This window comes from Macrosteles quadrilineatus, unplaced genomic scaffold, assembly GCF_028750875.1.
Source record: "Macrosteles quadrilineatus isolate MER2022 unplaced genomic scaffold, UCM_ALF_1.0 Scaffold_10__1_contigs__length_6754688, whole genome shotgun sequence".
Lineage (NCBI taxonomy): Eukaryota > Metazoa > Arthropoda > Insecta > Hemiptera > Cicadellidae > Macrosteles > Macrosteles quadrilineatus.
This window is the reverse complement of record NW_026542603.1, coordinates 6,049,205-6,077,165: the sequence shown is the minus strand read 5'-3', so window position 1 is coordinate 6,077,165 and position 27,961 is coordinate 6,049,205. Positions and strand designations below refer to the sequence as shown.

Below are 27,961 nucleotides of genomic sequence, written 5' to 3'. Positions count from 1 at the left end.
ATAGATCCTTTTTAAAGAATGACTTTACCTAATTATTTCGTTTATAATTTTTTTTTATGTTAGGTTAATGACGCTAAGACATATTGTTTAAACTTTAATAAAGAATATTTGATTGATTGTTTTAATTTTATTAGTTTTAATTGTGATTTAATCTATGTCTCATCTACTCCATTGCAGGTTATTTCATGATTAATTCTAGTATTCTAATATCATTGTATTTTTTTTAGGGCTCATGAAACTAAGTCGTAAGATAATTCTAATTGAAGAGAACATATAAATTAAGGCGAATTAACGTAGCGAATGAGCTAACCTGAAGGCAAGTGAGCGCAGCGAACGAGCTCCAACCCAAAAGTGAGTGAGCGTAGCGAACGAACTTCAACCAGAACGTGATTGTGCCCATGCGAACGAGCTCATCTTGAAAATTAATAAGTTAAACGGGGCAAAGCACGCGGTACAGCTAGTATATATATAATACCCGCAGCATACCTGCCGACTAAGCGAATTTCCATTTGTCTGAACTGATTTTCGATCAAATCTATTTAAATAACATTAGGTTTAACGAGTACCTAGGTTTGTTGCTACAAGGAAACTAATTAAGCGAGTTTTTTAGTAAAATATTAATAGCTTAGTATAAAATAAATAAATTGGCCAAGTTTAATTCAAATATATCAATAAACAAGCAAACTACATCATTTTACAATATTCTCCATAAGAATAACATGGAAATTTTAAATTTACAACTTTTGGAAGTTTCTCCGTTACCAATAACCGTACAAAAACACTTTGATATACTAAATTATTTGTTTTTTTAAGCTCTTTAACAAGGTATCGAGAGAAATTGAGAAATTTTGTGTTTTGAGGGTCAAAAATGAGAAAACCCATTTTTAACCCCGTTAAAGCCCCCGTAAAACACTGTTCCCATGGTCCGATCATGCTGGTTCGCGAACTCATTCAAGTGTATCCCGCCTTACACCTTCAAACCAAATTTCATCAAAATCGGACAAAAATTACTCAAGTTATCGCGTTCACGGATATATATATTCTTGAGGAGATCTTGATAGAGTTTATGATGAATGAAACATGAAACAGAGCAAATTTTCGTTTAATACAAACGTTTTCAAGCAAAGAGAAATGAAAAATGTAAAGATGAACAAAAGAAATAAACATGAACTGTTTACAAATAGTTGAATTATGAGAACATGATTGAGTACAGATCAGAGAAAATAATAAAATCAGCCTAAAAGTAAATTGAAATTCAGCTGAGTTGAATCTATATATAAATCTATATATATATATATATACATAGTTTCTCTTTTATAGATATAGATAACATTCTCCACCACTTAATCGCTGGAGAGCAAAGTCCTTAGGATAGGACGGAACCTTGCGCTGTCTGGAAGGACGAGTTAATTTGTTTTCTTTTTGTTCTGTGGCTTAAGGTCTGTCTAGAGAGTACCGTCTAGTTCTGTTGCATTGATTGAATTTGATTCAGACTCTGGGTGGATCTCTTGTGGTGGTTCTTGACAGTCTATAATAGGTATCCGTCTTGGAACAACAGAACTATCTTGTTCGGAGTGTGTTGTAAATGTAACTTTCTTCTTGGATACAAGAGTCGAAATCAATTGATTTATGTGTCGTTTAAAACTTCGTCCAGAATCCAATTCAACAATGTAATGGTATTGACCTAATTTTCTCTTGACTGTACCAAACTGTAATATGTCTTTATTTCCAAGACGAACTCTTGCCTGAACCCTCTCCCACACTTTAAGAGAGCGTGCGTGAAGAGGAGCAATTGATTTAATGGAAGTTTTGCCTTCGTGTTAGGGAGAAGTGTGTCAAGTCTAATCCGAATCTTCCTGTTCAAATACAACTCTGCTGGAGTCTTGCCTGATGCCAAAGGTGTTGCTCGATATCTGAACGTCATGTTTTGTAGCTTTGTGGTAATTGGGGGTTGGATCATCGGCAGCAGCAATAAGTCTTCTCTTTAAAGTTTGTAAGTTTCGTCATTTATTGCAGGATGGTTAGGAGCAGTAAAGTTTTGGAAAATCCCACGTTCTTTACAGTAGTTGATAAATTCCTCACTTTTGAATATATAGGCATTGTCCGAGACTAAGAACGAGGGGTACCCATGAACCGAGAAAATGTTTTCAAGTAGTGGCATCGTCGTTGCTGAGGAAGGAGCATTTCGAAGAATGCGAACTTCTGCTCACTTTGATTTAGCTACACACATGAGGAAATAATTTCCATCCAATGGACCGGCATAATCAATATGCACTCTTTCCCATGCTCTTTGTACCTTCGTGAGGCATCTGAGTAACTGCTTCAACCTTTTTAGGACATTTTTGAATCTTATTGAATGACACCACATGTCCAAGGTAATTAATACTTTCCTTGAAGAAAACACATTTTGTTCTGTTAAGATGTAGATCATTCTTCTTGAGACATTCCAAACATGCAATAAGGTTCTTCATACACTCTTCGAGAGTTTCACCGTGACAAATGATATCATCAAAGTATGCTTCTACCTTTGATAATCCGTTTAACAGTTGTGACAACATTCGATTAAACTCAGAAGGGGCTGTTTTTATTCCAAAACTGAGACGATTTATGTTGAACATTCCTTTATGGGTTGATATTGTTTGAATCTTACTTCCCTCTTCATCGACTTTTAGATGCAAATAAGCCTTATGAAGATCCAACTTAGGCCTACAGAAGTATCTTGATCCGCGGAGACTATGTAAGACATCATCAATGCGTCGAATGGGGTAGTTAGATGAGACAAGTTTTGAATTAACCCCACACTTGTAATCTACGCATAGTCTGACTCCTCCATCTGGCTTTGTGATAACAACCAATGGAGAACCCCAATCACTTGATGTGACTGGAGTTATGATTCCTTGAGACTCGAGGGTTGTAAGTTCCTTTTCTACTCTCTCTCGTAATGCGAAAGGGACACGTTCCCTAGTAAATACTGGTTTTTCATTATCTCTGAGTTGGAGTTTGACTTCAACATTAGAAACACATCCGCTTCTTTCTTCGAAAATTGCTGAGTATTTTTCGAATATATCCTCTAGAGACGGTACTAAATTAACATCAACTGTATCAATCGGTGATTGCTTTCTGTTGTCTACCTCACTGAGTTCAATTCCAAGTCCACGAATCCTAATTCGTCATAACAAAGCAGAATGACCAGCAGGTACTATAAATAAATCAGTATTATTTAGTGATTTTGTATTGTAAGAGACTGAGACAGTTACTTTAGTTTAGTTGGTTTTATTATATGATCAGAGTAGGAGCGAAATGAGATAGGAGTTGGTTGAAGTGGCACTTTAAGTCCAAGTTTATCAAAGTCCGTTTCTGAGATTAAGGAAAATCGTGCACCAGAGTCTACTTCAAATGTTTGAGGCTTGTTGTTGATAGTGACTGTAACCATGTATTTGTCTGAGTCTGGTCCTACTATGTAAAGATCTTTCACATCGTTGATTTGTGTGATTCCATACTAATCTGGGTGACTGGATTCATCTTCTGTGTAGTGAGACAACAGGGTGTTTGTTTTAGAGTTCTTTAGTAGAGACGTTATACACACTTTTGATACGTGGCCTTGATTTCCACAGGAAGTGCATTTAAGATAATTCCGATTAGTTTTGCATTCATTAGACTGATGGTTTGATCGACCACATTTGAAACAAAGTCCATTAATACCCAAAGCTTTGTAGTCAACTTGTCTTTTTAAGCTTTTGTTACGGACATGTTGTGATTGAGATCTATTGGAACCGCGATCATCATATTTGGGAGTCTTAAATTGCTTGACACTTTGATATTCCTTTGTCTTAGACCTTGAATGTCTATCAATTTTGTGTGTATCCGCATTTTCACTTGATGATTGTGTGGCAGGAATACAAATTTTATTTCATTCATAGCGGGAAGCTTCTAGGGCAATTGCTTTCTTGGGGAGTGCGTCAAAACTGTTGAGATTAGTGTCTTGTAGAAGTTGTTCTCGTATCCAATTGTCTTTTAGTCCTCTAATAAATTGAGGACAGAGAAATTCATCAGCAATTGAAATTTTACTTTCACATTCATTGTAAGAAGTGTAAAAATTACAATCATTCAGGTTACTTTTCAGGACTGTGACAAAATCAGAGACAGATTGATGCAACTGTTGTGAAACACTGTGGAAATAGTGTTGTGCAACAATAGGAGATACTGTAGGTGACAACATCACTGTGAAATGTTCTATAAATTTTAAAAAATTAAGGTCTTTTACAGGATTGTCTGGGCCTAAAAGAGTTGTCAGATTATTGTAATGTTCCTTACCAATGGATGAGCACAGGAGTTGAGCTGTCATCTTGTCTTCTTTAATATTCTTCAAATTGCAATAATTTTCAAAACGTTCCAAATATTAATTGAATTTATCATTATTTGGATCAAAATGTTCCAAAGGATTGATCTGAGAAGTTGAAGTTTTATTACCTAGAGCTGCAGCCAAAACATTCATGAGCCTTTCAAATTGTTCTTCATTCATTTTAAGTTAATTTTTAACAAAATAAAATATCTCGAAAATAATAGAATAAAACAAGAATTTATACTAGTTTTTTACCAAATCGTCGCCAACTGAGATGACTTGAGTGGAATATTATAATATAAAAAGACAAAATGCTGAAATAGAAGTAACTGTGTTATATTAAAAATCAGAAAAGTAAACAGCATTTGGTAATAATTAACATTTTGGTTGCTATGGTAACAACTGATTCGTATGTTCATAACAGTAAGCTTACAATTTAAGTCAACGTAAAAAGGCTGTCAGTTTTTATAAAGTACCGTTGCTATTTAGCCAATTTGTAGACAATAAGATGTAGGCTACTTTAAACTCTACAGGACAGAGTTAAAAAATAACTGGCAGAAATCTGTAATGGTGGTTATTTATCATAGGCTTACTCATATGCCAAATCCTAAAAATAAGAATTTAATAACTAATAACTTATATCATCAAACACAAACCAACATCCAAAACTATACACATTTTTAATACAACATAGATAATTTACACATAGACTGTTTACAACTAAAATATGTTCTTCTTATCACTATTAATTTTTCCTTCACAACGGGAAAAATCTTTTTCATAATCATTGAAATAGATTTCTAATAAATAATCCATCATAAAGTTTAAGATTAAATAAACCTACTACATAGTTGTTTTAATTTTTTGGATCAGCTGTTTAAAATTGTAAAAAAGGCGTTTGACACTTCTGGTTGTTTACATTTAAATGTCATAGCAAATGTAAACATTGTCAATTTTCTCATGCTTCCATGGAGACCAATTTTTAATATCTAACTTCTGACAACAGCTGGAGTTTCAAAACAATGTTTGTTTCCCATGTTAATCTTATGGAGAAATACAAAACTTTAAAGGGCCACAGAGCCAAACTCTCTAATAATTTCCCTAAAAAGAAAAATTCCTGCACAACTTAACGTTTCGCTCTTTCAAATGACACCAAAAACATGTCAATCGGTTTAGTAGTTTCGGAGGAGTAATTAATTGTCACAAAAATCCTGCTTGCGTATTAAATAAGTACAAGCAAACATTGCTCATATTAGAGAGGGAATAGGATTTTAAAAATTAACAGCTGTTTGATTAAAAAGCATTATCCACATGGCAAAAATGTAAACAAATCTGTGGAGGGATCTTTAAAGGCTTCTGGGGCAGAGTCCAAAGAGAATTTACTTAGTTTTTCTTTTAATAACTCATCTACAGACCAAGACCTTTCTTTGGACACCTCTCCAAAGTTTATACGCCCAGCCGTTCTCTCAAATTAGTGGAGAGAAAGTTTAAAATTAAATATTTCGATTCGACCATGTTAATCTTATGGGAGAAACCCCAACTTTGATGGCCTGTGGGGGCGTCTACACAAAAAATACTTCATTTTGACACCTCGTTTGTAAGATTCCGTCCATTATTAACGGAGGAGTAGTGTTTCGTAGAAATCGCCTTCACGTATTATATATATAAGTATAGATTAATGAATCTTAACATCTGGTTCAATTAAACAAGTTGGTTTTGTTCTATGATGTTCAGTAGCATTAAAGTACAATGATTACCAACAGGGTGCAGCACTATTATTTTTTAGCGAATTTCCCTATAGGGAAGTAGCTATTACCGTAGGTGGCACGGTAAGACCAAGACCCGGGACCGATTTACTTTTTCATTTTGATGTCCCCAGAGGCCAAAAACACCATTCGTTCAAATTTTTATATATGTATATAAATATATATATAGACTTATTTATATATATATATACGTCCGTGAACGCGATAACTTAAGTAATTTTTGTCCGATTTTGATGAAATTTGGTTTAAAGGTGTAAAGCGGGATAAACCTAAATGAGTTCGCGAACCAGCACGATCGGACCATGGGAACGGGGCTTTACGGGGGGTTTTATGGGGTAAAAACTGGTTTTTCTCACTTTTGACCCTCAAAACACAAAATTTCCCGATTTATCTTTAGACCTTTTTAAAGAGCTTAAAAAACAAATAATTTAGTATATAAAAGTATTTTTGTTCGATTGTTAGTAGCGGAGAAACTTCCAAAAGTTGTAAATTTAAAATTCCCATGTTATTCTTATGGAGAATATTGTCAAATGTTGTAGTTTGCTTGTTTATGGATATATTTTGATCAAACTTGGCAAATTTAGTTATTTTGTACTAAGCTATCAATATTTTACTCAAAAACACACTTTATTAGTTTCCTTGTAGCAGAAAACCTAGGTACTCGTTAAACCTAATGTTATTAAAATATATTTAACTGAAAATCAATTCAGACAAATGGAAATTCGCTTAGTCGGCAGGTTTGCTGCGGCGGGGGTATTTTTATTTATGACAACAGCTAATTTGCAACCAAAAGGTGAGTGAGTGTAAAGAACGAACTTCAACCTGGAGGCGAGTTAGCGTAGCGAACGAGCTAACCTGAATGCAAGTGAGCGCAGCGAATGATCTCTAACCTAAAGGTGAGTGAGCGTAGCGAACGAACTTCAACCAGGACGTCATTGAGCCATGCGAACGAGCTCACTTATGAAATTAAACGGGGCAAAGCCCGCAGGGACAGCTAGTGTATATATAAAGCCCAAAGTACCCATGAACTTTTGAGAAAACTAAAAGTTACACCCCCATATACTTAAAATATTCGTCACATTCAAATTCGTCGTCGGACGTAGAGTGTTATTGTTAATTGAGATGTGTGTTTTTAAACCAACCTAGGTACGTTTTTAAACCAAACGTGAGTGAAGAATGAGTATGGAATTGGGTTAATGTCTCGTGTAGCTTTATTACTGACTAAAACTAGGAACAAAGCTAAGTTTCTTTTTCAGTCGTGAGTTTCGTGCAAAAACAGACGAAGGAGAAAAATAATAGATGCATTTAGAATATTAATTTGTTTGGTTGCTCAGTTTTGAATTTTGTACAAAACTTGTAACTCAAGTGATGAACCAGGATGAACACGCTAAAACGTTGAAGATTGATGGTTTAGTCGTAATACTGTATTGGCTGTTACGTCAGAAGCGAATTAATTGCCAGATGGTTTTGTGAAACTGTTCAGTTGGAGCCAGGCGAAGATGATGTCTACATCGCCGCTCCTGCTGGCGATATCGCTGAGACTATTTTTGATAGTGGTAAGTCCAAATACTTAGAAAAATTGATGTGTTTGATGTATTATAATTAAGCTTTAAAAAATACGTTTCTTAAAATGAAAGTACTAGCTGTCCAAGCCTTAATTGGTGTAGGTATAATTTACAAAACATGTTTTAGCAAAAAACAGTTAGTAGGTTTCATGGCAAGACCTGGGCCTGGGTCCGATTTACTTTTTCATTTTGATGACACCAGAGGCCAAAAACGCCATTCGTTAAAATTTTTAAACGTCCGTGAACGCGATAACTTGAGTAATTTTTGTCCGGTTTTGATGAAATTTGGTTTAAAGGTGTAAGGCGGGATTAAGTTGAATGAGTTCGCGAACCAGCATGATCGGACCATTGGAACGGGGTTTTACGGGGGCTTTTATGGGGTAAAATGGTTTTTGTCATTTTTAACCCTCAAAACACAAAATTTCCCAATTTCTCTCTAAACCGTTTTAAAGAGCTTAAAAAACAAATAATTTAGTATATCAAAGTGTTTTTGTACGGTTATTGGTAACGGAGAAACTTCCAAAAGTTGTAAATTTAAAATTCCCATGTTATTCTTATGGAGAATATTGTAAAATGATGTAGTTTGCTTGTTTATTGATATATTTGGATTAAACTTGGCCAATTTATTTATTTTATACTAAGCTATTATTATTTTACTAAAAAATACACTTTATTACTTTCCTTGTAGCAGCAAACCTAGGTACTCATTAAACGTAATGTTATTTAAATAGATTTAACTGAAAATTAATTCAGACAAATGTAAATTCGCTTAGTCGGCAGGTTTGCTGCGGCGGGGGTATTATTATTCTTTAACCCAGTTTATTTATGTTTTCTTCAAGAACCATTTTAATATTTTTAACCTTCCAGAGTCTATACAATATTTGTTATTGTTACTATTGTTGTTGTTATTTCAGAGTTTATAGGTTATTACGTATAATATTCAATGGTATTACCTAGAGTTTATTTAATTTTTTTTTCAGAGTTTATTTATTACCATTTTTTATCTATTTTATTTTATTACAAGTTTTTCTCAATTATTGTAGCCAACTTATTTATTCTATTTATAATATGGTAAATGGTTTAGATAGATTACTTCTTGATCAGCATTGTACGCCAAATCAAAATCAAATAAAAATCTCTTTATTCCTGAATAATATTACATGTGGTTACAATTGTGTATGTACAGGAAAAATAATTCCCAAGTAGACTATCCGTCTGTGTTTGGGAATGAGTTGCTAATACAGCTATACACAGGTCCATAAATATTCAGGAGTACTTAGACAATTAATGATGATAGTAAATAAAATATATGTATAAATATATATTAACAACATGAAAAGAAAAAACCTAACTGCATCGAAACATCCAAAATTCAATTTTAGTGATTGTAAGTGGTATATAGCAATGAAGAAAAAAAGTGATTTTGGTGATGAATGAACCTGCAAAAAATTATGAGTACAACGATTTGAGTAATCCCTCTGATTGCTCCCTGCCGAGATTTAATAGCCAGCTTATGACGTGTTATCACATACTAGCTGTTGCCCACGGGCTTCACCCAGTTTGTCTTGATAAGTATTAATAAAACTATTGATTGGTTAAGCGGAAATAAACAAAACAGAATACAGTAATACAAACAAAATCAATCCTGATAGTAGGGGAAAAAGGAGAAAGAGACATCACTTGGAACATTTTTTCCATGAGAATAACATGGGGATCATTTTTAGGCCACTTTTTCAAAACCCCTGATCTTTGCCTATACATCCCATACAAATGTCCAACTCCATAAACATTTCAAATCCACATATATATTTTTTTAAACCAACTCTTTTTACATCACTCACCTACAAACCCATATAAAATAATGTTAATTTGTTTGGTCTTTTTAATTTTTTTTATGTTGTATTATTGTTTATAATCAAAAGTTGATACTCACGTAGTGTGCCAGAATCTAAGCCGTTAGGATACCGTATCTCAAAGCGGTTTTCGAGATATAAGCATTTTTAAACAATTTTATGGACTTTTTGGAAATTTAGAAGTGTGGGAAAATGTAAAAAGGCTGGATCTTGAAAATATTCGTGGTAACTTTGTATTCATATAAAATGATGTTAAATTTGTTGGGACTTTTTGATTTTTAGCGAATTTCCCTATAGGGAAGTAGCTAATACCGTAGGGGGCATGGTAAGACCTAAGTAATTTTTGTCTTATTTTGATGAAATTTGGCTTAAAGGTGTAAAGCGCGATAAACTTGAATGAGTTCGCAAACCAGCATGATCGGACTATGGGAACGGGGGCTTATGGGGAGTAAAAATAGGTTTTTCCCATTTTTGACCCTATAAACACAAAATTTCACAATTTCTTTCTAAACCATTTTGTAAAGCTTAAAAAACTAATAATTTAGTAGATTGAAGCGTTATTATGCGCCTAATGGTTACGGAGAAAATTCAAAAATATTGTAATTTTAAAATTCCCATGTTATTTTTATGGAGAATAAGTCGACTGTTGTAGTTAGCTTGTTTATGAACATATTTTGATCAAATTTGGAAAATAAATTAATTTCTTACTAAACTACAGTACCTATTAACATTTTACAAAAAAAAAACACTTTTTATCCTCCCTGTTGCAGCAAACCTAAGTACTCGTTAAACTAATTCCTTTTAAATAAGGAATAAATGTGATATTTTTAAGGAGACATTTTAGTGTAAATCCAATCAGGCAAATGGAAATTTGGTAAATCTGCAGGTTTGCTGCGGCGGAGGTATTTGTTGTTGTAATATTGTTTATAATCAAAATTTGATTCTCACGTAGTGTGCCAGAATTTCTACCATTTTTCCGTATCTCAAGGGAGAAAGCCTGAAAAGCTGTATATACTAAAAAGAAAACTGAGTGTGCTGCATTTCTTGAGCAATCATTGAAAGAGCCAATTTGCAAACTATGGAAACATAGAAAAGATACATAGAAAATATAGAAAAGAGACTTTAAAAGAGTCGACCCAAAGATTATGGAAATACGATGTACATAACAGTTTGATACAATCAACATTATAAACATTGTAAATATCTTATAATTTTTTTAAAGCTGATCTTGTTTTTTAATGTTTTTACAAATGTTTCCCACTCATAGCCACATTAGGTTGTCCATAATAACGATCCATAATTACTTTTAATAACGATTCTAAAATAAACATAATTTCTTTTTCTTCTACTTGGTGTTTTTCAATAACTTTTCTATGTTTCCATAGTTAGCGAATCGGCTCTGTCAATGATTCCTCAAGAAATGCAGCACGGTGTTAACTCAATTTTTTTTAGTATATACAGTTTTCTAGGTTTTCTCGCTTTTAACGAATTTCCTTATTGGGAAGGAGCTATTGCCATAAGTGGCACGGTAGGACCTGGAGCCGGGACCGGTACATTTTTCATTTTGATGTCAATAGAGGCTAAAAACGCGTTCAATTAATTGTCTTAATATATATGTCCGTGAACGCGTTAACTTGACTAATTTTTGTCCGATTTTGATGCAATGTTGTACCAGCTGATAATGTTAACAAATGGTGTTCGTCATAAGGATAACACGGGAACATTAAAAGCTACTTTTATAAAGGTAAGGTCAGTTTGCAAGTCTACACACCTAGACGAACATTTTGGTATATATAATGTGGGGTTAAATCTTAAAACAAAAAGTCTTATTATTCACAAAGTTTCATGTAGCGTATTAATAATATACAGTAGATGCCTCATTCATGAGTTACAGACCCCCTTCCATCTGTAGCGGTTTTTCCTTCCACAAGCAATCATAGATATTAATGCAAAAAATAGGAGGAACTATGACAATTACAAATACCCCGCCACAGTAAACCTGCAGACTAAGCGAATTTCCATTTGCCTAATTGGATTTATAACGAAATGTTTCCGTAAAATATCGCATTGATTCCCTATTTAAATAGAATTAGTTTAACGAGTGCCTACTTACGTTTGCAGCAACAGGGAGGGTAAAAGTGTTTTTAACCGACTTCCCCACTACCAACAAAAGGAGGAGGTTCTCAATTTGTCTGTGGCGATGTTTTTTTTTCTATGTATGTTCACTAATTTCTCTGTGATTCTTTTACCGATCAGCGTGGTTCCACCACCAAAATAACCAGGAGATTTTCTATTTGGTACCATATACAATAAAAATATTTGTTTGGTGAAAATGCTGAAAACCTCAAATATTCAACATTTATTTTGTTTGTATTTTTGCAGAGAAGGGAATAAATATTAATAACATTCCTACAGCTGTTAGTTAAAACCATTCAAATGAAGCTGCAGCCAGTTTCTTCATAAAACAGGTGCTTCATATTGATTAATAAACTATTTCTTGTCATGGAGCCTAAATAAGTTACATTGAAAAAATGCATTTTGTTTTGGTTACTATAAAAAGGTATTTAAACGTTTGACCTGATTTGTGTATGATTCTGTTTTGAGTATTGAATGTTCTGACTTATAAAAACAAGTGAATAGCTGTATGATATTGACAATTTAAGGTGTATTGTGAAAACCAAAGCATTCGTAAAAGAGGTCCAAATATAAATTAGATGCAATTATTCCTTAAACGACATAAGAGGTGTGAGATTGCATAATCGTCAATCGTCTTAAAAGTGTTAAATATTTTAATTACTAAACATGCATTTGAAGATGTGGAATGTTTATTAATATTCTTTACTGCCAATAATATTATTCCTGCTTCGGAAACGGGAAGCTGATTTGCAATTTCGACTACATCTTGAGCAAACAAAACCACCTACCCCTAAAACCACTTTTAGCTGAACCAATCTTTCATATACGTATTTTTCAAAGGTAATATACGTAATAACAACCAATGTTCTACTTTTAAGAGATTTTTTAGTGCTGGTGGCTGAGGAATAACTTTCTTATTGTTCCAAAAGGCTTGAGACCTTACTGTATTTCGTTTTATAATGTAGAAGTACACCAATTGCAGGAAACAATGATGTCTGGTATTTCAATGTCTCTAGGAAAGACATTTAGTTTTTCATTAGGCCTAATGTAATGGACAACTCTTTGTTTTTTGTTTTTTTAATCTAAAAATGTTAATTTGTATACCTATTGATTATGTAAACTGAACAGATGACTCAAGCAGTAAAAAAAATGATTGTTCTGTGGCATTTTTGATTGTTTCAAACAGTTTTGCTTATCAAAAAACTTCAAGTAATTAATATATAACAAATTATACAGTCACTAAAATCATGAAATAATTTATTTTTGTAAAAAAATACAACCGACTTTAAATGCTCTAAAAAGAATGAAATAATTTCAATAAAGTAAACTTTTGTATTAGTCAAAGTCACGTATTTCAAGTCGGCGCGGCTCTAACTGTAAATATGAATAAAATAAATAATATTGAGAGTGTATTTTGAAAATCATTAAATTGTAGCTGGATAACATAAATATATATAAATACCCCCGTCGCAGCAAACCTGCATCCTAAGCGAATTTCCATTTACCCGGCTTGATTTCTACTAAAATATTCCCTATAAATTTTCAGATTTATTTCCTATTTAAATAACATTAATTTTAGTGAGTAGTTAGGTTTGCTGCTACGGGGAAGATGTTGAGATGTGTTTTTTCAATTGAAATATTGATAGCTTAGTATAAAATAAACCAAATTGCCAAATTTGATTAAAATATATCCATAAACAAGCAAACTAGAACAGTTTATTTATTCTCCATAAGAATAACATGGTAATTTTAAATTTACAATTTTTTAAATTTTCTCCGTAGTCAATGAACATTCAAAAACACTTCAATATACTAAATTATTTGTTTTTTAAGCCCTTCAAAATGGTCTATAGAGAAATTTAGAAATTTTAAGTTTTTAGGGTCAAAAATGAGAAAAACCCATTTTTACCCCATAAAACCCCCCATAAACCCCTGATCCCATGGTTCGATTATGCTGGTTCGCGAACTCGTTCGAGTAAATGTAGGTTTACACGTTTGTACCAAATTTCATCAAAATCGGATCAATTTTGCTCGAGTTATCGCGCTAACGGACACACACACACATATATATATATGAATTTGAACGGATGGTGTTTTTGGCCTCTGGGGACCTCAAAACGAAAAAGTAAATCGGTCCCGGGTCTAGGTCTTTCCATGAGACCTACGGTAATAGCTTATTCCCTATATGGGAAATTCGCTAAAAACATACTGAACTGTTTTGTTTATACATATCAAAGGAAGCATTTTCTTGTATTTTATGCTTACTTCAGAATGATTGCATAGTGAAAATAACACTTACAAATGTTCTATATGAATAGGAAAATGATTTATTTTGATATTATGATAGGGAAAAGAAGCTAGTTTAAAATTAAAACGTTACTTTTCCAAGTTAGAAATATGTAAATACATTATAATCTGTTTTAAAGATACTCGTTAATATCAATATAAGATTATAATCACCTTTTGTTAGGCTATAGATAGTCGAATGCAATGTGGACATCCTCTTTAAATTTTGTATCAAAAATCATCATAGAGCCGCGCCGACTTAAAATACGTGAGCTTGACTAATACAAAAGTTTACTTTATTGAAATTATTTCATTCTTATTAGAGCATTTGAAGTTGGTTGTATTTTTTTTACAAAAATAAATTATTATGTTAATAGTTTAGTAATAGTCCAGGCAAATTAGATCAAATACTAACTATAGGGTGTGCTCCCCAAAAAATCGTCTAAAGCTGGAAAGTGTTTTAATACCTTTTGGGGGTCCCAAATAAGACTTCTGTGAGTTTGCGACGGATTCTGACGTCTTCTTAAGTTTTGGGAGTCGAAAAACTATGAAAATTTTGCACCTTTTTCATATTTTCGCTTATAACTCCTAAACAACGAATCCTAAGGAAAATGTTGTTCAAAGGTGTCTTTTAGTGCATTACATTACGCGTCGATTGATGTTGAATACGTCAAAATCGGCCGAGCCGTTTAACCGCTGTAGCTTTTCAAAGTTGGGATATTTTCATCAACATGGCCACAAAGTTGATTATTTGACCAGTTTTCGGCTTACAACTCCTAAACAACGCATGCTATACAAAAAATGCACCTGTAGTTAGTTTGGAAAACACCAAATTCGGCGTAGAATTATCATTATGAATTACTAGATAGTGGTTTATTCCATGGTTATCACCCAGAGGTTTGTCCAAGAATGTTTGAAGGGAAGGGTAGCAAGATCCCCTATGTAATTTTAAATCTAATATTGTTATCTGGGGTTACAAAAATTCTAGGATTCGTCCTAAGCTCCCATTTACACGATCCCATCTCTGGACACTCCAAAATGGTGTTAAGCGATTCTAATATAAAATAAGATATTACAACGAGAAAAATGTTATTAAATATAGCAAAAATGTTATTTTTTAGCTTAATAAACGAAAGATGATAATGGGACGGATGTACATAGTTTTATTCTGTATTTAGCCTATTAAAAAAAACGATTGAGAGTTTTCGTAAATTTTATCATATAACTTTTCTACTTCTCGTCATTCGAATCTTAAGGATAAGGATTCATTCTTTGCTCTTATTGGTCTTGCCACAAATGGTGACATTTGGTACCATCTTTTTCGTTAGATATCGAATTGAGATAATCGTGTCCCTCGCAAGTCTTTCAGACAGTAGAGCATTTCAAAAGGAGCAAGATAATGTAAACCTCTTTTAACATGTACACGATAGTCGAGATAGGTAGATGGAGTTGAGAAGTTCTTGTCGAACCGGTGGATTAACCGTAGTGATGGGAGTTAACCCATTGGCGTTAATTTTCGATACCTATCTCTCTGAATTAAGTAGACTTTTAAATGAGCTCTAAAGGATTGGTGGATGAGCAGCCCCTTTTGTTAGAATCAAAGTCAAAATTAGTTAAAAGTGTCTTCTAGAAGAGACCAACCCTCACTTGATTTGGATATTTTCTGCTCTCAACCATGTTTAGTGCCAACCTGCTTCTGCAACTTCGCCAAGCGTTGTAACCCGTCAGAACACAGTGAGTTCCACATTGATTGGAGTAAACAGCATGAGTAGTTTAAGGCTACATGAATAATTAGATTTTCGACTCTTCTACATCACGCTTTCGTCATCAAACTGTGCTAGTGGGTACGGCCCTATTTTTAATCCAAAGCATGATTCAAGTTCACGATTGGATTTAATGTGGAATATATCATGTGCTGACTGAGGGGGGCAGATTTTTCTTTAATCTTTGCTGTTGCCATCACAGCTCGCAATTAAGGTCACATCTTTATTTTATTCTGCACAGTTTATGGTCATTATAGGCTTGCCTATTTACGATTTTCTTGCAAGCTGTGCCTTTTCATTATGCTTTATACATATTTCGCGTTGATGTTATCATATGGGATAACTGCTGAGCTGATTGACATGAGCGAACTATTTTCAGTAAATGGGTCGTGACACTGGAACCATTTGATGAATTTCTTCTTGATCCCACCGTATCCGTGGAGTTTATATTGTCAACTTGCTAATAATATGTTGAAGAGGTGATCCCACAATATCCCTTAATTTGATGGGTAGCACTCACTGCGATGGGCCTGCCAGCGAACCATCGGGCTAGATCCCCATTATTGATTCCCCTATCTCGGAAAAGCTCTCCACAGTAAGATGTTGCTCTCATGAACACTTACTTGTTCATAGGCCATGCTGCACGATCCATGACGTCACACTAGTGGATAGATTGACTGCCATATCCCCTATGTTTTTGGTAATTAGGCTGGTTGTTTGCCAGATTTCAATGGTAAGATTTTAAACTTCGGAAACTTGATAAGCATCTGATCTAGTGTTAACAATCAATAGCGGTTAAATGGTGAAGCCGATCTTAATAAATTTGAAAACATTCTACGCAGACGTGTATGCTCTTCAAACTAACTACAGGAACATTTTTTCTATAGCATGCGTTAGAAGATGTAAGCCAAAAACTGAAAGACGAATACAGGGATAGATAGTATATAATGGGTGGTTGGGATGAATCCTAGAATTTTCGGAACCTCAGACAACAATATTAGACTTAAAATTACATAGGAGGTCTTACTCTCATCACACCTTATTAAATAAACCTCTGGATGACCATCATGGAATAAACCACTATCTAATAATTCATAATCCATTTAAGGACACTATCTATGATGTTACCAATTTTAGTAAAATTTCCCAACTTTAACTTTAATACTTTTTTCAATGAAATGGCGACCATACAAAGTAGGTAACAATCAATTGCCATTATTGATTAATAAAAAAAACATTATACGCAGAATTTTGTGTTTTCCAAACTAACTACAAGTGCATTCTTGTATAGCATGCGTTGTTTAGGATTTGTAAGCCGAAAACTGGTCAAATAATTAACCTTTTAGCCATGTTGATGCAAATATCCCAACTTTGAAAAGCCACAGCGGCTAAACGGCTCGGCTGATTTTGACATATTTAACATCAATCGACGCGGAATTTGATGCACTAAAAGACACCTTTGAACAACATTTTCCTTAGGATTCGTTATTTAGGAGTTATAAGCAAAAATCTGAAAAAAGTGCAAAATTTTCATAGTTTTTCAACTCCCAAAACTTAAGCAGACGTCAGAACCCGTCGCAAACTCACAGGAGTCTTATTTGGGACCCCTAAAAGGTATTAAAACACTTTCCAGCTTTAGACGATTTTTTGGGGAGCATATGTCTAATTTGCCTGGGCTATAAGAAAATTATGCATTTTCCAAATGTGATCAAAATATGTCCATAAACTAGCAAACTACAACAGTTTACAAAATTGTTATACTTATTCTCCATAAGAATAACATGAGAATTTTAAAATATTTTTTTTTCTCCGCAACCATTAGGCGTGTAATAACGATTCAATATACTAAATTATTTGTTTTTTAAGCTCTATAAAATGGTTTGGAAAGAAATTGCTAAATTTTATGTTTTTTGATAATACACACATAATAAAAAAACATAAAACACCCCATAAACACCCGTTCCCATAGTCCGTTCAAGCTTGTTCTCAAACTCGTTCAAATAAATTTAGGTTTACACGTTTATACCAAATTTCATCTAAATCAGTTCATTTTTGTTAGAGTTATCGTGCTAACGGACACCCGCACATATATATGTATACATATGAATTTGAACGGATGTTGTTTTTGTCCATTAGGGACTTAAAAGGAAAAAGTAAATCCCGGGTCCAGGTCTTACCATGAGTACTACGGTAATAGCTTATTCCCTACATGGGAAATTCGCTAAAACTGTATACTATTTGGGGATCTAAATATAAATTTAAATAATAAAACCAATGTGTACGTTTAAGAATATGAGACTATGCTGATGTCATGGGGTCTAGATTGAGGTATCTGAGACAATAATAGAGAGGATATAAGGCTAAATATACAATGCATAGACCATATTTATTACAGATTCAGAAACCCCTTAGAAAAAATACATACAGACTCAATAAAAACAAATTATTTCAGGTCCTTACCCAATTGTAGCAAAGATAGATTTGACAGGAGGAGGAAAAAGAGACACACAGGTAGAAACCCCAGATTAAATTAGACACTTTTAGAAAGCAAACTAAAACAGGAAAACTGGGATGTTAAAAATTATGACGATGTAAAGGTTTTGAAGAGTTAGTCTTAAAGTATAAAAAAATATCAAGACAGAACCACTACATTTACCACCTCAGGTGGCACACTGGGCAGTGAAGCACTCACAGAGAAAACAAGCGTAAGGAATGGATGGATAATAGGACTTTAGACCGGATAAAGGAAAGAGACATAATTTTTAGGCTATGGAAGTTTGGTAACCAAATTAAAAACACAAAAAATAACTACTACAAAACGTTATTTGTAGAAAACAGTAAAAGTACAAGGAATATATGGGAAAATATAAGCAGTCTGTTAAGCAGAAAGAAAATAAACGGTATCAGCATTCTGACACATACTTTCTCCCATAAGCTTGTCAACAACCTTTATCATGTGTAAGCGGTGAGAGTAAATATACGGAAATGGGATTTGTACAATTTTCTTCAGTATTTAAAGGACTATAACATATTACATTTTTATCAAATTCGTTCGAGCCAATTTTGGAAAAATCTGATTTTCCGTTATTTTATGGGAAAATAACATAATTTACAATAACTTTTGAACTGTAATTTTTACAGAAATGGGATTTGTACAATTTTCTCCAGAATATAAAGGACTATAACATACTAAATTTTTATCAAAACTGTTCAGGCCATTTTTGGGAAAATCCTATTTTTCCGTTATTTTATGGGGTTTTATGGGAAAATCCCCATTAAAAATAAAAATTTCTAAAAAATGAAAAAAACTATCACAATTGTAAGGACCATAACATACAATGTTAAATCAAAACCGGATTTTTGTCTAAAATCCTATTTTTCGTTATTTTATGGGGTTTTATGGGAAAATAACATAATTTACCATAACTTTTGAACCGTAATTTTTACAGAAATGGGATTTGTACCATTTTGTTCAGAATTTAAAGGGCTACAACATACTAAATTTTTATCAAAATCGTTCGGGCCATTTTTGAAAAAATCCGATTTTTCCGGTTTTTTATGGGTTTTTATGGGAAAATCCCCATTAAAAATCAAAATTTCAAAAAAATGAAAAAAACGCCTGGAGATACCATGGATTAGAACCTACATACAAAATTTCATCGAAATCGGACCACAGGTGTAGGCTCTAGCTCTGTACACATCCAGACACACAGACACACACACACACAGACATCACTTCGAAAACCACTTTTTTGGGTCCAGGGGGACCCAAAACGAATATATCCACTCAAAACTCAAACTCGAAAATTTTGACGAAAACAATACTTTCTCCATATACTATGGTATAGGGGGAGAAAGTAAAAAAAACTGTATCGATGATACGGTAAAAAATGCCATGGAAAGATATTAAACCAAAAAGATATTGTGAGTGGCTTAGCTTGTTATTTTATTAATGGAATGGATAACATTAAACACAATATTGTAATGCAAGTAGACCCTTAATACCACAGCCAGAATATGACGGGGAATCCCCAAAAAGCCAATATATACCACCTGCTACAAAAGAAAAAATCAACGCCAGAATTAAAAGTACGGCTTCTGAAACATCAGAAATCAGAAATCAGAAAATCTTTATTGTTTCATATTTTTTTACAAGCTTTTACACAGAGTACTTAAGAATAACTTAGATTAACTAACTCACACACTTATTTATAACTATGAAACAATTCATCCCTAGGTCAAAGACCTGTTTGGGATGTTCTATTACGAAAAAACACATATAAAAACAACTCAAAAGATGGGATCACCGACATCAATAAATGTTACACTCGAAAGCAACTCTAAAAAAAAATAACATTACTATGTTATTGTATTATGTTGTATGTTATATATGTATAAAAAAAAAAAACATCACCAGATATTGAGGGTATCCGAATGAATGACATCAAGTTAGTAGTTGAAAACATATCAGAACCACTATCAAAACTAATTAAACTCTCAATTTCACAAGAAACCTTTCTAGATTGTTTAAATACATCAGTAATTAGACCTATTTATAAGATTAAAAACAAGAATGAATTCCAAACTACAGTAAAATAGCAATTTTTCCATCCTTCGAAAAAGATAATTGAGAAATATTTATTAAACTACCTTTACAGTACATAGAAAACAATAACTTTTTGAGTAGCAAACAATTTGGCTTTAGAAAGAATTGCAGTACAGAGCACGCTTTAAAAGAATGTTCAAATACTGTAAATAGTGTTTTTAAAAATACCCTGCCATAAATTAGGCTTATTTATTGATTTTGCTAAGGCCTTCGATATCTTATAGTCTTAGCTCTCCAAAAACTAGGTGTGAGGGGCTCCTACTTGAAATTACTTAATAGATAACTTACAAACAGAAAATTTGTAGTGAAAGTTAAGAATGAATTTAGCGATGAAAAGGAGATAAAATGTATTGTGCCTCAAGGGAGCCAAATTGGACTGATACTCGTACTTTTAATTATTTACCTAAATGATCTACTAAATAGGATAACCAATTGTGATATATCGGCATATACTGATGACATCCTTATATTCTCAGGACATAAAACTTTAAAACTGCAGTGAAAACTTACAAGACGATTTTAACCTACTTAACAGATGAGTTAAGTACACAGTTAATAAAAAGTGTGAAAAACACCGTTTTCAATGTATTTCTTATGGAAAACATGTTTTTTTGAAATTTTTCACCATAAATCATAACAAAGACAAACTTTCATAATTATTTGCAAATCTACACGAATTAAGCTTTCCAACCACCCATTAATTAATAAAATCGGTCCAGTAGGCCTACAACTCTAGATTTAGTTGTACAAAGATTTTCAAAACTGAATTATATATAGAATAGAATAGATTAGTAAATTCATTACCATCATTTTTTTTAGATTCTGATGCATAACTTTTTTTTAAATCTTACTCAATAAGAGTACAAGCTTTTGCATCATTAGTTGTGGGTGTGCAATGCAGTTCTGATCATTTTAATAGCTAGAGTAAATTATTCTATTTAAGCTAAAACTCAAGTTACAAGCTAATCTTAAGAGTTAAATATTGTATGTTGTTTTAGGGGGCTGACAGAAATTGCAACAAACATCTTTCTGGTGAGTTTATTAGATAATATAAATTAATAAATCCGTTTCCTCTTGTCAATATATTAACACTAAAAACTTACAAATTTTGACCTGGTACCCCGATCATAATTTTTTAAATGTGTATGTCCGAATGCAATATACAGTTTGTAAATTAAGTATTGAAACAAATCTGTATTATTTCTTAAACCAAAATAGATAGAAATATTCTGTTCGTAGCATTGATAGTTGACAAAGAATTCGCAACTTTTTACATCAAAAATATTTTTTAACCCACCTAACAGGATAGTGGGTGACTTACAGTATTTTATTTTAATAGCAACCTCTATTGAGTGACCCTGTCTGTAATTTTCAGTATCGTTATAATTTGTTATAGTATTTCTTTCTTTCTTTTTCTGGAAAACCTTGTTCTTCCCGTCTTGGGTCTCTCTCCCCCTTCTTAGACAAAAATGGATTGATTAATGTTGGAGGCCACCTTAAGCACTCTCAACGATCCTACGCTGCAAAGCATCCTATTGTCTTGCCCAAAACTAACTATGTCACCAATATCATCGTTGATCATTACCATTTGAAACACTTGCACGCTGGACCTCAGTTTTTACAAGCCGTTATATCTAAGAATATTTGGATCCTATCTTCTCAAAGTGTTATTCGAAGAAGAGTATATACAAGTGCATCCGATGCTTCAAATGCAATCCTAAGACCACCACTCAGAAAATGGGAGATCTTCCTCCACAACGATCTTCCTCTCCTACACCTCAAGAGTGTTCAACAACTGCGGGATGGACTTTTTAGGTAATTTCTCAGTTAAACCTTGCAAATTATGGAAGTCCAGTCCAATCAAAGTTTACGTTTGTATCTTTATTCGTTTTCTGTCAAGGCCCATTTAGAAGTTGTTACGGATCTCAGTTCTGAAGCTTACCCTAAGCCTAGTCCACACATGGTCAGTCGACTGTCTGCCGACTGTGCGCGGACAGACGGTCGGCAGACAGTTGAAAGACAGTTGACAGACAGTCGACCAATTGCCTGTCAACACAGTTTCGGATACAAGTTTCCGGTGTGTTTTGCGTCCACACTAGCCAGCCAGTGTTTCCATGTTTGTTGGTATGGTGACCGAGGAGGGCGTAATTATATCCTGTGCGGGCTTCATTTTTCTGAACCATGGACCTAATGAATTTAGGAAAAGACGATGATGGACCCAACATTTTCTCGAGAAAGGTTCGTACTATGGTCACAATATTCTATCACACCTTCAGATTAGGTGGAGGATTTAGGAACTTTAAAACGAGGTTAACTTCTAAAGATTTTGATTTTGTTGGTCTCCAACCTAAAGGTGAGTGAGCGTAGCGAACAAACTTCAACCAGGACGTGATTGAGCCATGCGAACGAGATAATCTTGAAATTTAAGAAGTTAAACGGGGCAAAGCCCGCGGGTTACAACTAGTAATAATATAAATCATTGAAAACTAATTCCAAAACTTTCAAGAAACTCAATCCATCTATTTTAATACCGCCCAAAATTTGTAATATTACCACTTTACAGTCTAACTAAATGGGCTGAATGTTGAACACCTTCGGCTTGTTACCAGTCTCCTGTCTCCAGACACGTCCACACATGCAGACTTGAGACAAAAGTTTTGTCTCTTGTCTCCGTGTTTACCATTCAAACGGGAAACAGAAAACACTTGTGAGGTGTTTATTTCGGGTAGGGTCAACCTAGCCTAAACTTACCTCCGATCTGCTCGGACAGCTCGAGAGTATTCTAGACAACTCGAGAGGGTTCTAGCTGACAGCCCCGTCGCTCGCTAACCACTTCTCGATCTCCGTGGATGGTACCTTCGTCGTCCTACACGCACTCTATGGTGTATGCCATACTATACTATGGTATACTATACTATGGTTGTATGCCAGCACAACGACGCACTGACTAGGAATATATCGGCACTAAATACGATGCTTCTATGTGAACTAAAATACGTGACCAGCTTCTAGGCCTAACAAAAGGTATCGCTTCTCAAATAAAAACTAAAAATAATACTCTCGTAGTGAAATAAAATGTCGTCACACGTAATAATAAAATGGGTGAAGTGATAAAAAAAACTAGTACATACTACGTAGTTCGTACTACGTAGTTCTAGCACTTGCTCAAATCTATGTGAATAAGAATTAGCTAGAACTAGGTAGTAAGTACTAGGGGTTCCCTAAATGATGTAGTATGTACTACCCTCCTAGTACGTACTACCCCCTAGTACGTACTCATAATCAAGTCACAACTGGCACGCGGTGATCATCTGTTTGCCATTTCTGTCTGCGCCTGCAGTTTTCTCAGTCATGTTGATCAAATAGGCCTAGTATTTGGTTAACTGCGCTTGATGACGATTTGACCAGTTATTGCAAGGGGTGATAAGGCAGTAGTGATTAGTGAGCTGCGACAAAAACATTTCTATTACTTTGAGAAATCTAAAATTTCGGGCGTAAAAAGGGGAAAACAGGGCGATGTAGAAAATGTTAGATGATACAAAAAAAAAAAAAAACTCTTGGTAAGGATTTTAACAGATAGCATGAAAAATGTAATGAAGAAAAACGGAGAGGAATGTTAAGGAAAATAAACCGACTAAGCATACAGGAATTTAGATCTGATAGGAGGAAATGAGAAGGAAAAAAATTGTTTGTAAACAAATCAACAATGTCATTCTCAAATCACAGTAACTGCTTACAGTTTACAATATTGCTTATTTCAAGGTACGTTTTCCTTTTATGGACTTGTATAAACATCGACATCTTCGCAAACGACCAAACGGAAGCATGCCATGAGCGTACTACATAAAAATGAAGTAACTACTATGCGAGCCAGTTTTTATTCACCGAAAAGGCCTAGTAGATACTACTTTCCCTAAATGACGAAGTATGTACTAGGGGTAGTACGAACTAACATTTTATTCACCTGCAAGATATAGTTTGTACTAGGGGCTAGTATCAACTAGCATGTTTATTCACCGAAAACCGAGTAAATACTTCAAAAAGAAGTACGTACTACCAAGTACTACCTTTTATTCACCTCACCCAATAACGAAATGTAATGAGTCAGCGCTAATATGCCAATGAACTTCTTGGCTTCGAAATATAACTAAATAAAATACTTTTAGATAAAATAAAATAAAACCACTTTAGATAAACAAACTAAAAAGTGTAGGCTACTGCGGCACTGCACTCGCAGTGCCGGCCTGAGAAATACAATACGCTAATTTCTTACAACTAAGATTATCGGAACGAAAATTTACTTTTACTCGCCAAAGTGAACGGGAAAATAAGACTAATAATGTAAGGGTATAATGCAGCACTTACGTCTGTCGCTACTCAACTCGATTGATATTATTGTCGCTTTTATTTTGTCTCGCACGTTGCGGGTCGAATCCACGACCTATGCTCGCAGGTCCGCTGTACGCTCTTTAGGGAGGGTGTTTGGCGAACAAGCGCTCGCCGTCGACACGAACCCGTATCTCTCGTAACACCACCCACCATCGCCTTCCCCCACCACCGCACCGCCGTGTCAAACGCCCGCCATGTTTGCGTGAGGCCGGAGTTGGCGCGAAATTTAAAATTGCATGTTAATAAATGGGCTGATAGCTCATGTTCAACCTTCGAGTTCTTACTTGAAAAAAGTTAAATAAATGCGTTTTGTTGTGATAACATTTCTGTTAATATTAGTCTTTATTTACAATTACCTGACATAGCCAACAATTCAGAGATACATGTAATATATCTACATGATAAATTGCATTTGAACATCTGAACGTGAGTAGGTTTTCATTGCATATTCAGTTCTTGGGGCCAAAAATTCTAAACATATTTATAATCAAGATTCTAGTATGGCAAGCATTCCTTTGTTTTATAACTAGAGAGTATATATCCTGGCTAAAAATCATACTTTAACGTTTCTAACTAATCATTAATGACCTAAAAGTAACAGGATATGTAGTTTTTTTTTTAATACAGTTAAAACAATTTTGATTATAACAATCTGTTAGCATTGCAGAACTGTATGTAAAAGCAAATAAAAGTAATATATTATTTTATTAAGGCATGACCATGAATGTATTTTAAGGCCTATTACTATAGGCTATGATTCTGATTCACTCACAAATAGGCTACATTTACAAAATTCTTGAATTTGTTATATCAGACTTTTAAAGACACAATACCAGAAGTTATTCCTTACTAGATTATAATCATCCTTTTTAAGGGTAATTAAATAAATTTCAAAATAGCTAATATTATATTAAGTTTAGGATATTAACAAGACGCATGAAAACAGTAAACCTCTGAAACTTCTTCTGATTCTTTCAAGTTAGGCTATGTAAAAATCCATGTTAGAGTGCTAAAAAATGTTATTTTTTTACCACTGTTACCGTTTGACTGTCTTCACTATAAGTTGAGATCTTCATTAGGCAATTATAATTATTGTGAAACATTTACATTGCACAATTCCAATGCTGAAGGACAGTTAAGGATTTTGAATAACTTAAAGTTCCGAATTGCAAGAATGATAATATTAAAAAACAATGAGTGTGAAATAAAACAAAATATATTTTGCAAGAGTAACTTAACTAATTTAGAAACCCCAATAGGCACAATAGAAATTTTATTGATGAAGAAGTTGAGGTTTAGTAAATAAAACAAATTAATTAGTCAAATACAGTGTATTTAAACATTTCACAAAAACAAAGTGAATCTTCTTAGGTCATTACATTTGGAGTTTTTTTTCGTTGGACAAACTGAACTATCAATTTGAGTGTGTTTGCTGTGGTGGATTTGGCTGATGTCCGTTTGATTTTCCCTGTGCTTTGTCTTGGCGTCTTAATCTCCATGGGTTCAATTGGAGTCTGAAACAAAAAAAGGCCTTATTTTTTTATAACATTACTCGATAAAAAAAAGTGAGAGGTGGTCCTTTACTGATTCAGATTTTTTAACTGTTTCAATCAAAAAACCAATCAAGATTAAACCAAACTAGACAAAACTGTGAGTGTGAGATAATAATTTGCTTCTACTGAAATGAGCTGTAAAAATTTAAAAATCAAGGCTACACTTGCGCTGACACCAGGTAGAAGTAATAAAAGTAAAAATAATAGAATACTAAATCAGGTATAGTTAGGTTTCAAAGTACCGTTAGATAACAAAATTACTTTACACTAAATACTTCCATATTTCTGTGCCACAGGCCTCATATGGAAGTGCAACCAAAATTAGCTAATACAATTTATTGTTTTCTTTACAGAGATTTCATTAAAATTACAGCCACTATTAAGTGCCACAGTGAGAGTAATAAGTTAGTGTCACTATTACTCTCACTGTGGCAGTTAGGCCTATGTTAGGTAAGGTTGTCACCAGATTCATATGGCAGATATCGATCCGGAAGGAATATTTTAGGATAATCTGAGGACTTTAAAACATTCTATGAATAACGATAAAGACACTTAGCACCTGAAATGTTGACACTGTAGGCTAAATTGTATTCTTTAATAGGACATCAGCCTAATTATTTCTGAATATTATTGAGCGGAGCGAGTGAAGCGAGCGAAGCTCTTTGGGATCAACTTCAATGCAACAAATAGAGAAACATCACTCAATAACGGCTGAACTCATTTCAGCCAAACTTAACAAAATTACTTAGACTAATAGTGAGATGGTTTTTAAACATACAAATTTCAATTAGATAATGCTTATGCAATTTAAAACGAACTTAAAATTTCCAATATTTAACATTAGGCTTATGGGGCTAAAGTAGCCATGACAGTTTTTTTTGTTTACAATAAAAATGTAAACAAGAGAATCATAAGGTATTTCTGAACTTTCTAGACTTTTCTTTTAAACGTTTTTAAACCATTCCTATGTCTTTAATAAACAAGAGAATGCCGTTAAAACATTTTTTAAGGCGCGGAATTCACTGAAAGTTGAGAAAATATACGGAACTAATTTCTCAATGCGCGGAGCATAAACAAGGAACGGAGGGATACGGACCGGTGACTACTTTCTTGGGAACCTATTTCTGTTGCCACTGTTGCCAGCTGAATAGAAACAGCCAATGTTAGAAATCAGGATTTAATAAGCGATATATCGAACCGCATCGAAATCGATATTTAATCCGATAATACCTCACAGGTTATATTATGTTGAATTACATCGACGGTGCAGTAAGTTATTACACTTATTAATAAAACGCAGATTGAACACTGATCTAATTTAGGCATGTGGGGAAGGTAGGTCGGGGTTTATGAGTATTCGTGACTACATTAAGTGTTTTGAAGTAAGGTTAGATTAGGAAGGTAAAGTGTAGGTTATAGATAGGTGATCGGGTTGTTTATTTGTGTTGCACCATATCATTTTTATTTTTTGGAATAGTTGGTTAAACAGTGAAACAATTTCAAAAATGATTGCATTATGGTCATCTACAGTATTCTAGCATAAAGTCAGTTATATAAAGTCAATGATTCTAGCAAATTACTACATAAAAACCAAATGAAAAGAACATTTGGATTTGGACCTTTGACCATAGCAAAACTATACAAATATCAAATCACGTTCGCTCCGCTCAACTGGCTTTCACCTCTCTGAAAGCAACCCTAG

General features: G+C 33.8%; 1 protein-coding gene across 1 annotated transcript in view; it reads left to right on the top strand.

Moving 5' to 3' along the window:
* Positions 1-7,606: 7,606 nt before the first annotated feature.
* The window catches only part of LOC129004634 (uncharacterized), a 171,319-nt gene continuing 150,964 nt past the window's right edge, over positions 7,607-27,961 (top strand). The window contains exons 1-2 of the mRNA XM_054433182.1: positions 7,607-7,664; positions 21,316-21,349. Of these exons, the coding sequence (XP_054289157.1) occupies positions 7,608-7,664; positions 21,316-21,349 (91 nt within the window). The 5' untranslated portion in view covers position 7,607. The remainder of the gene's footprint in view (positions 7,665-21,315; positions 21,350-27,961) is intronic.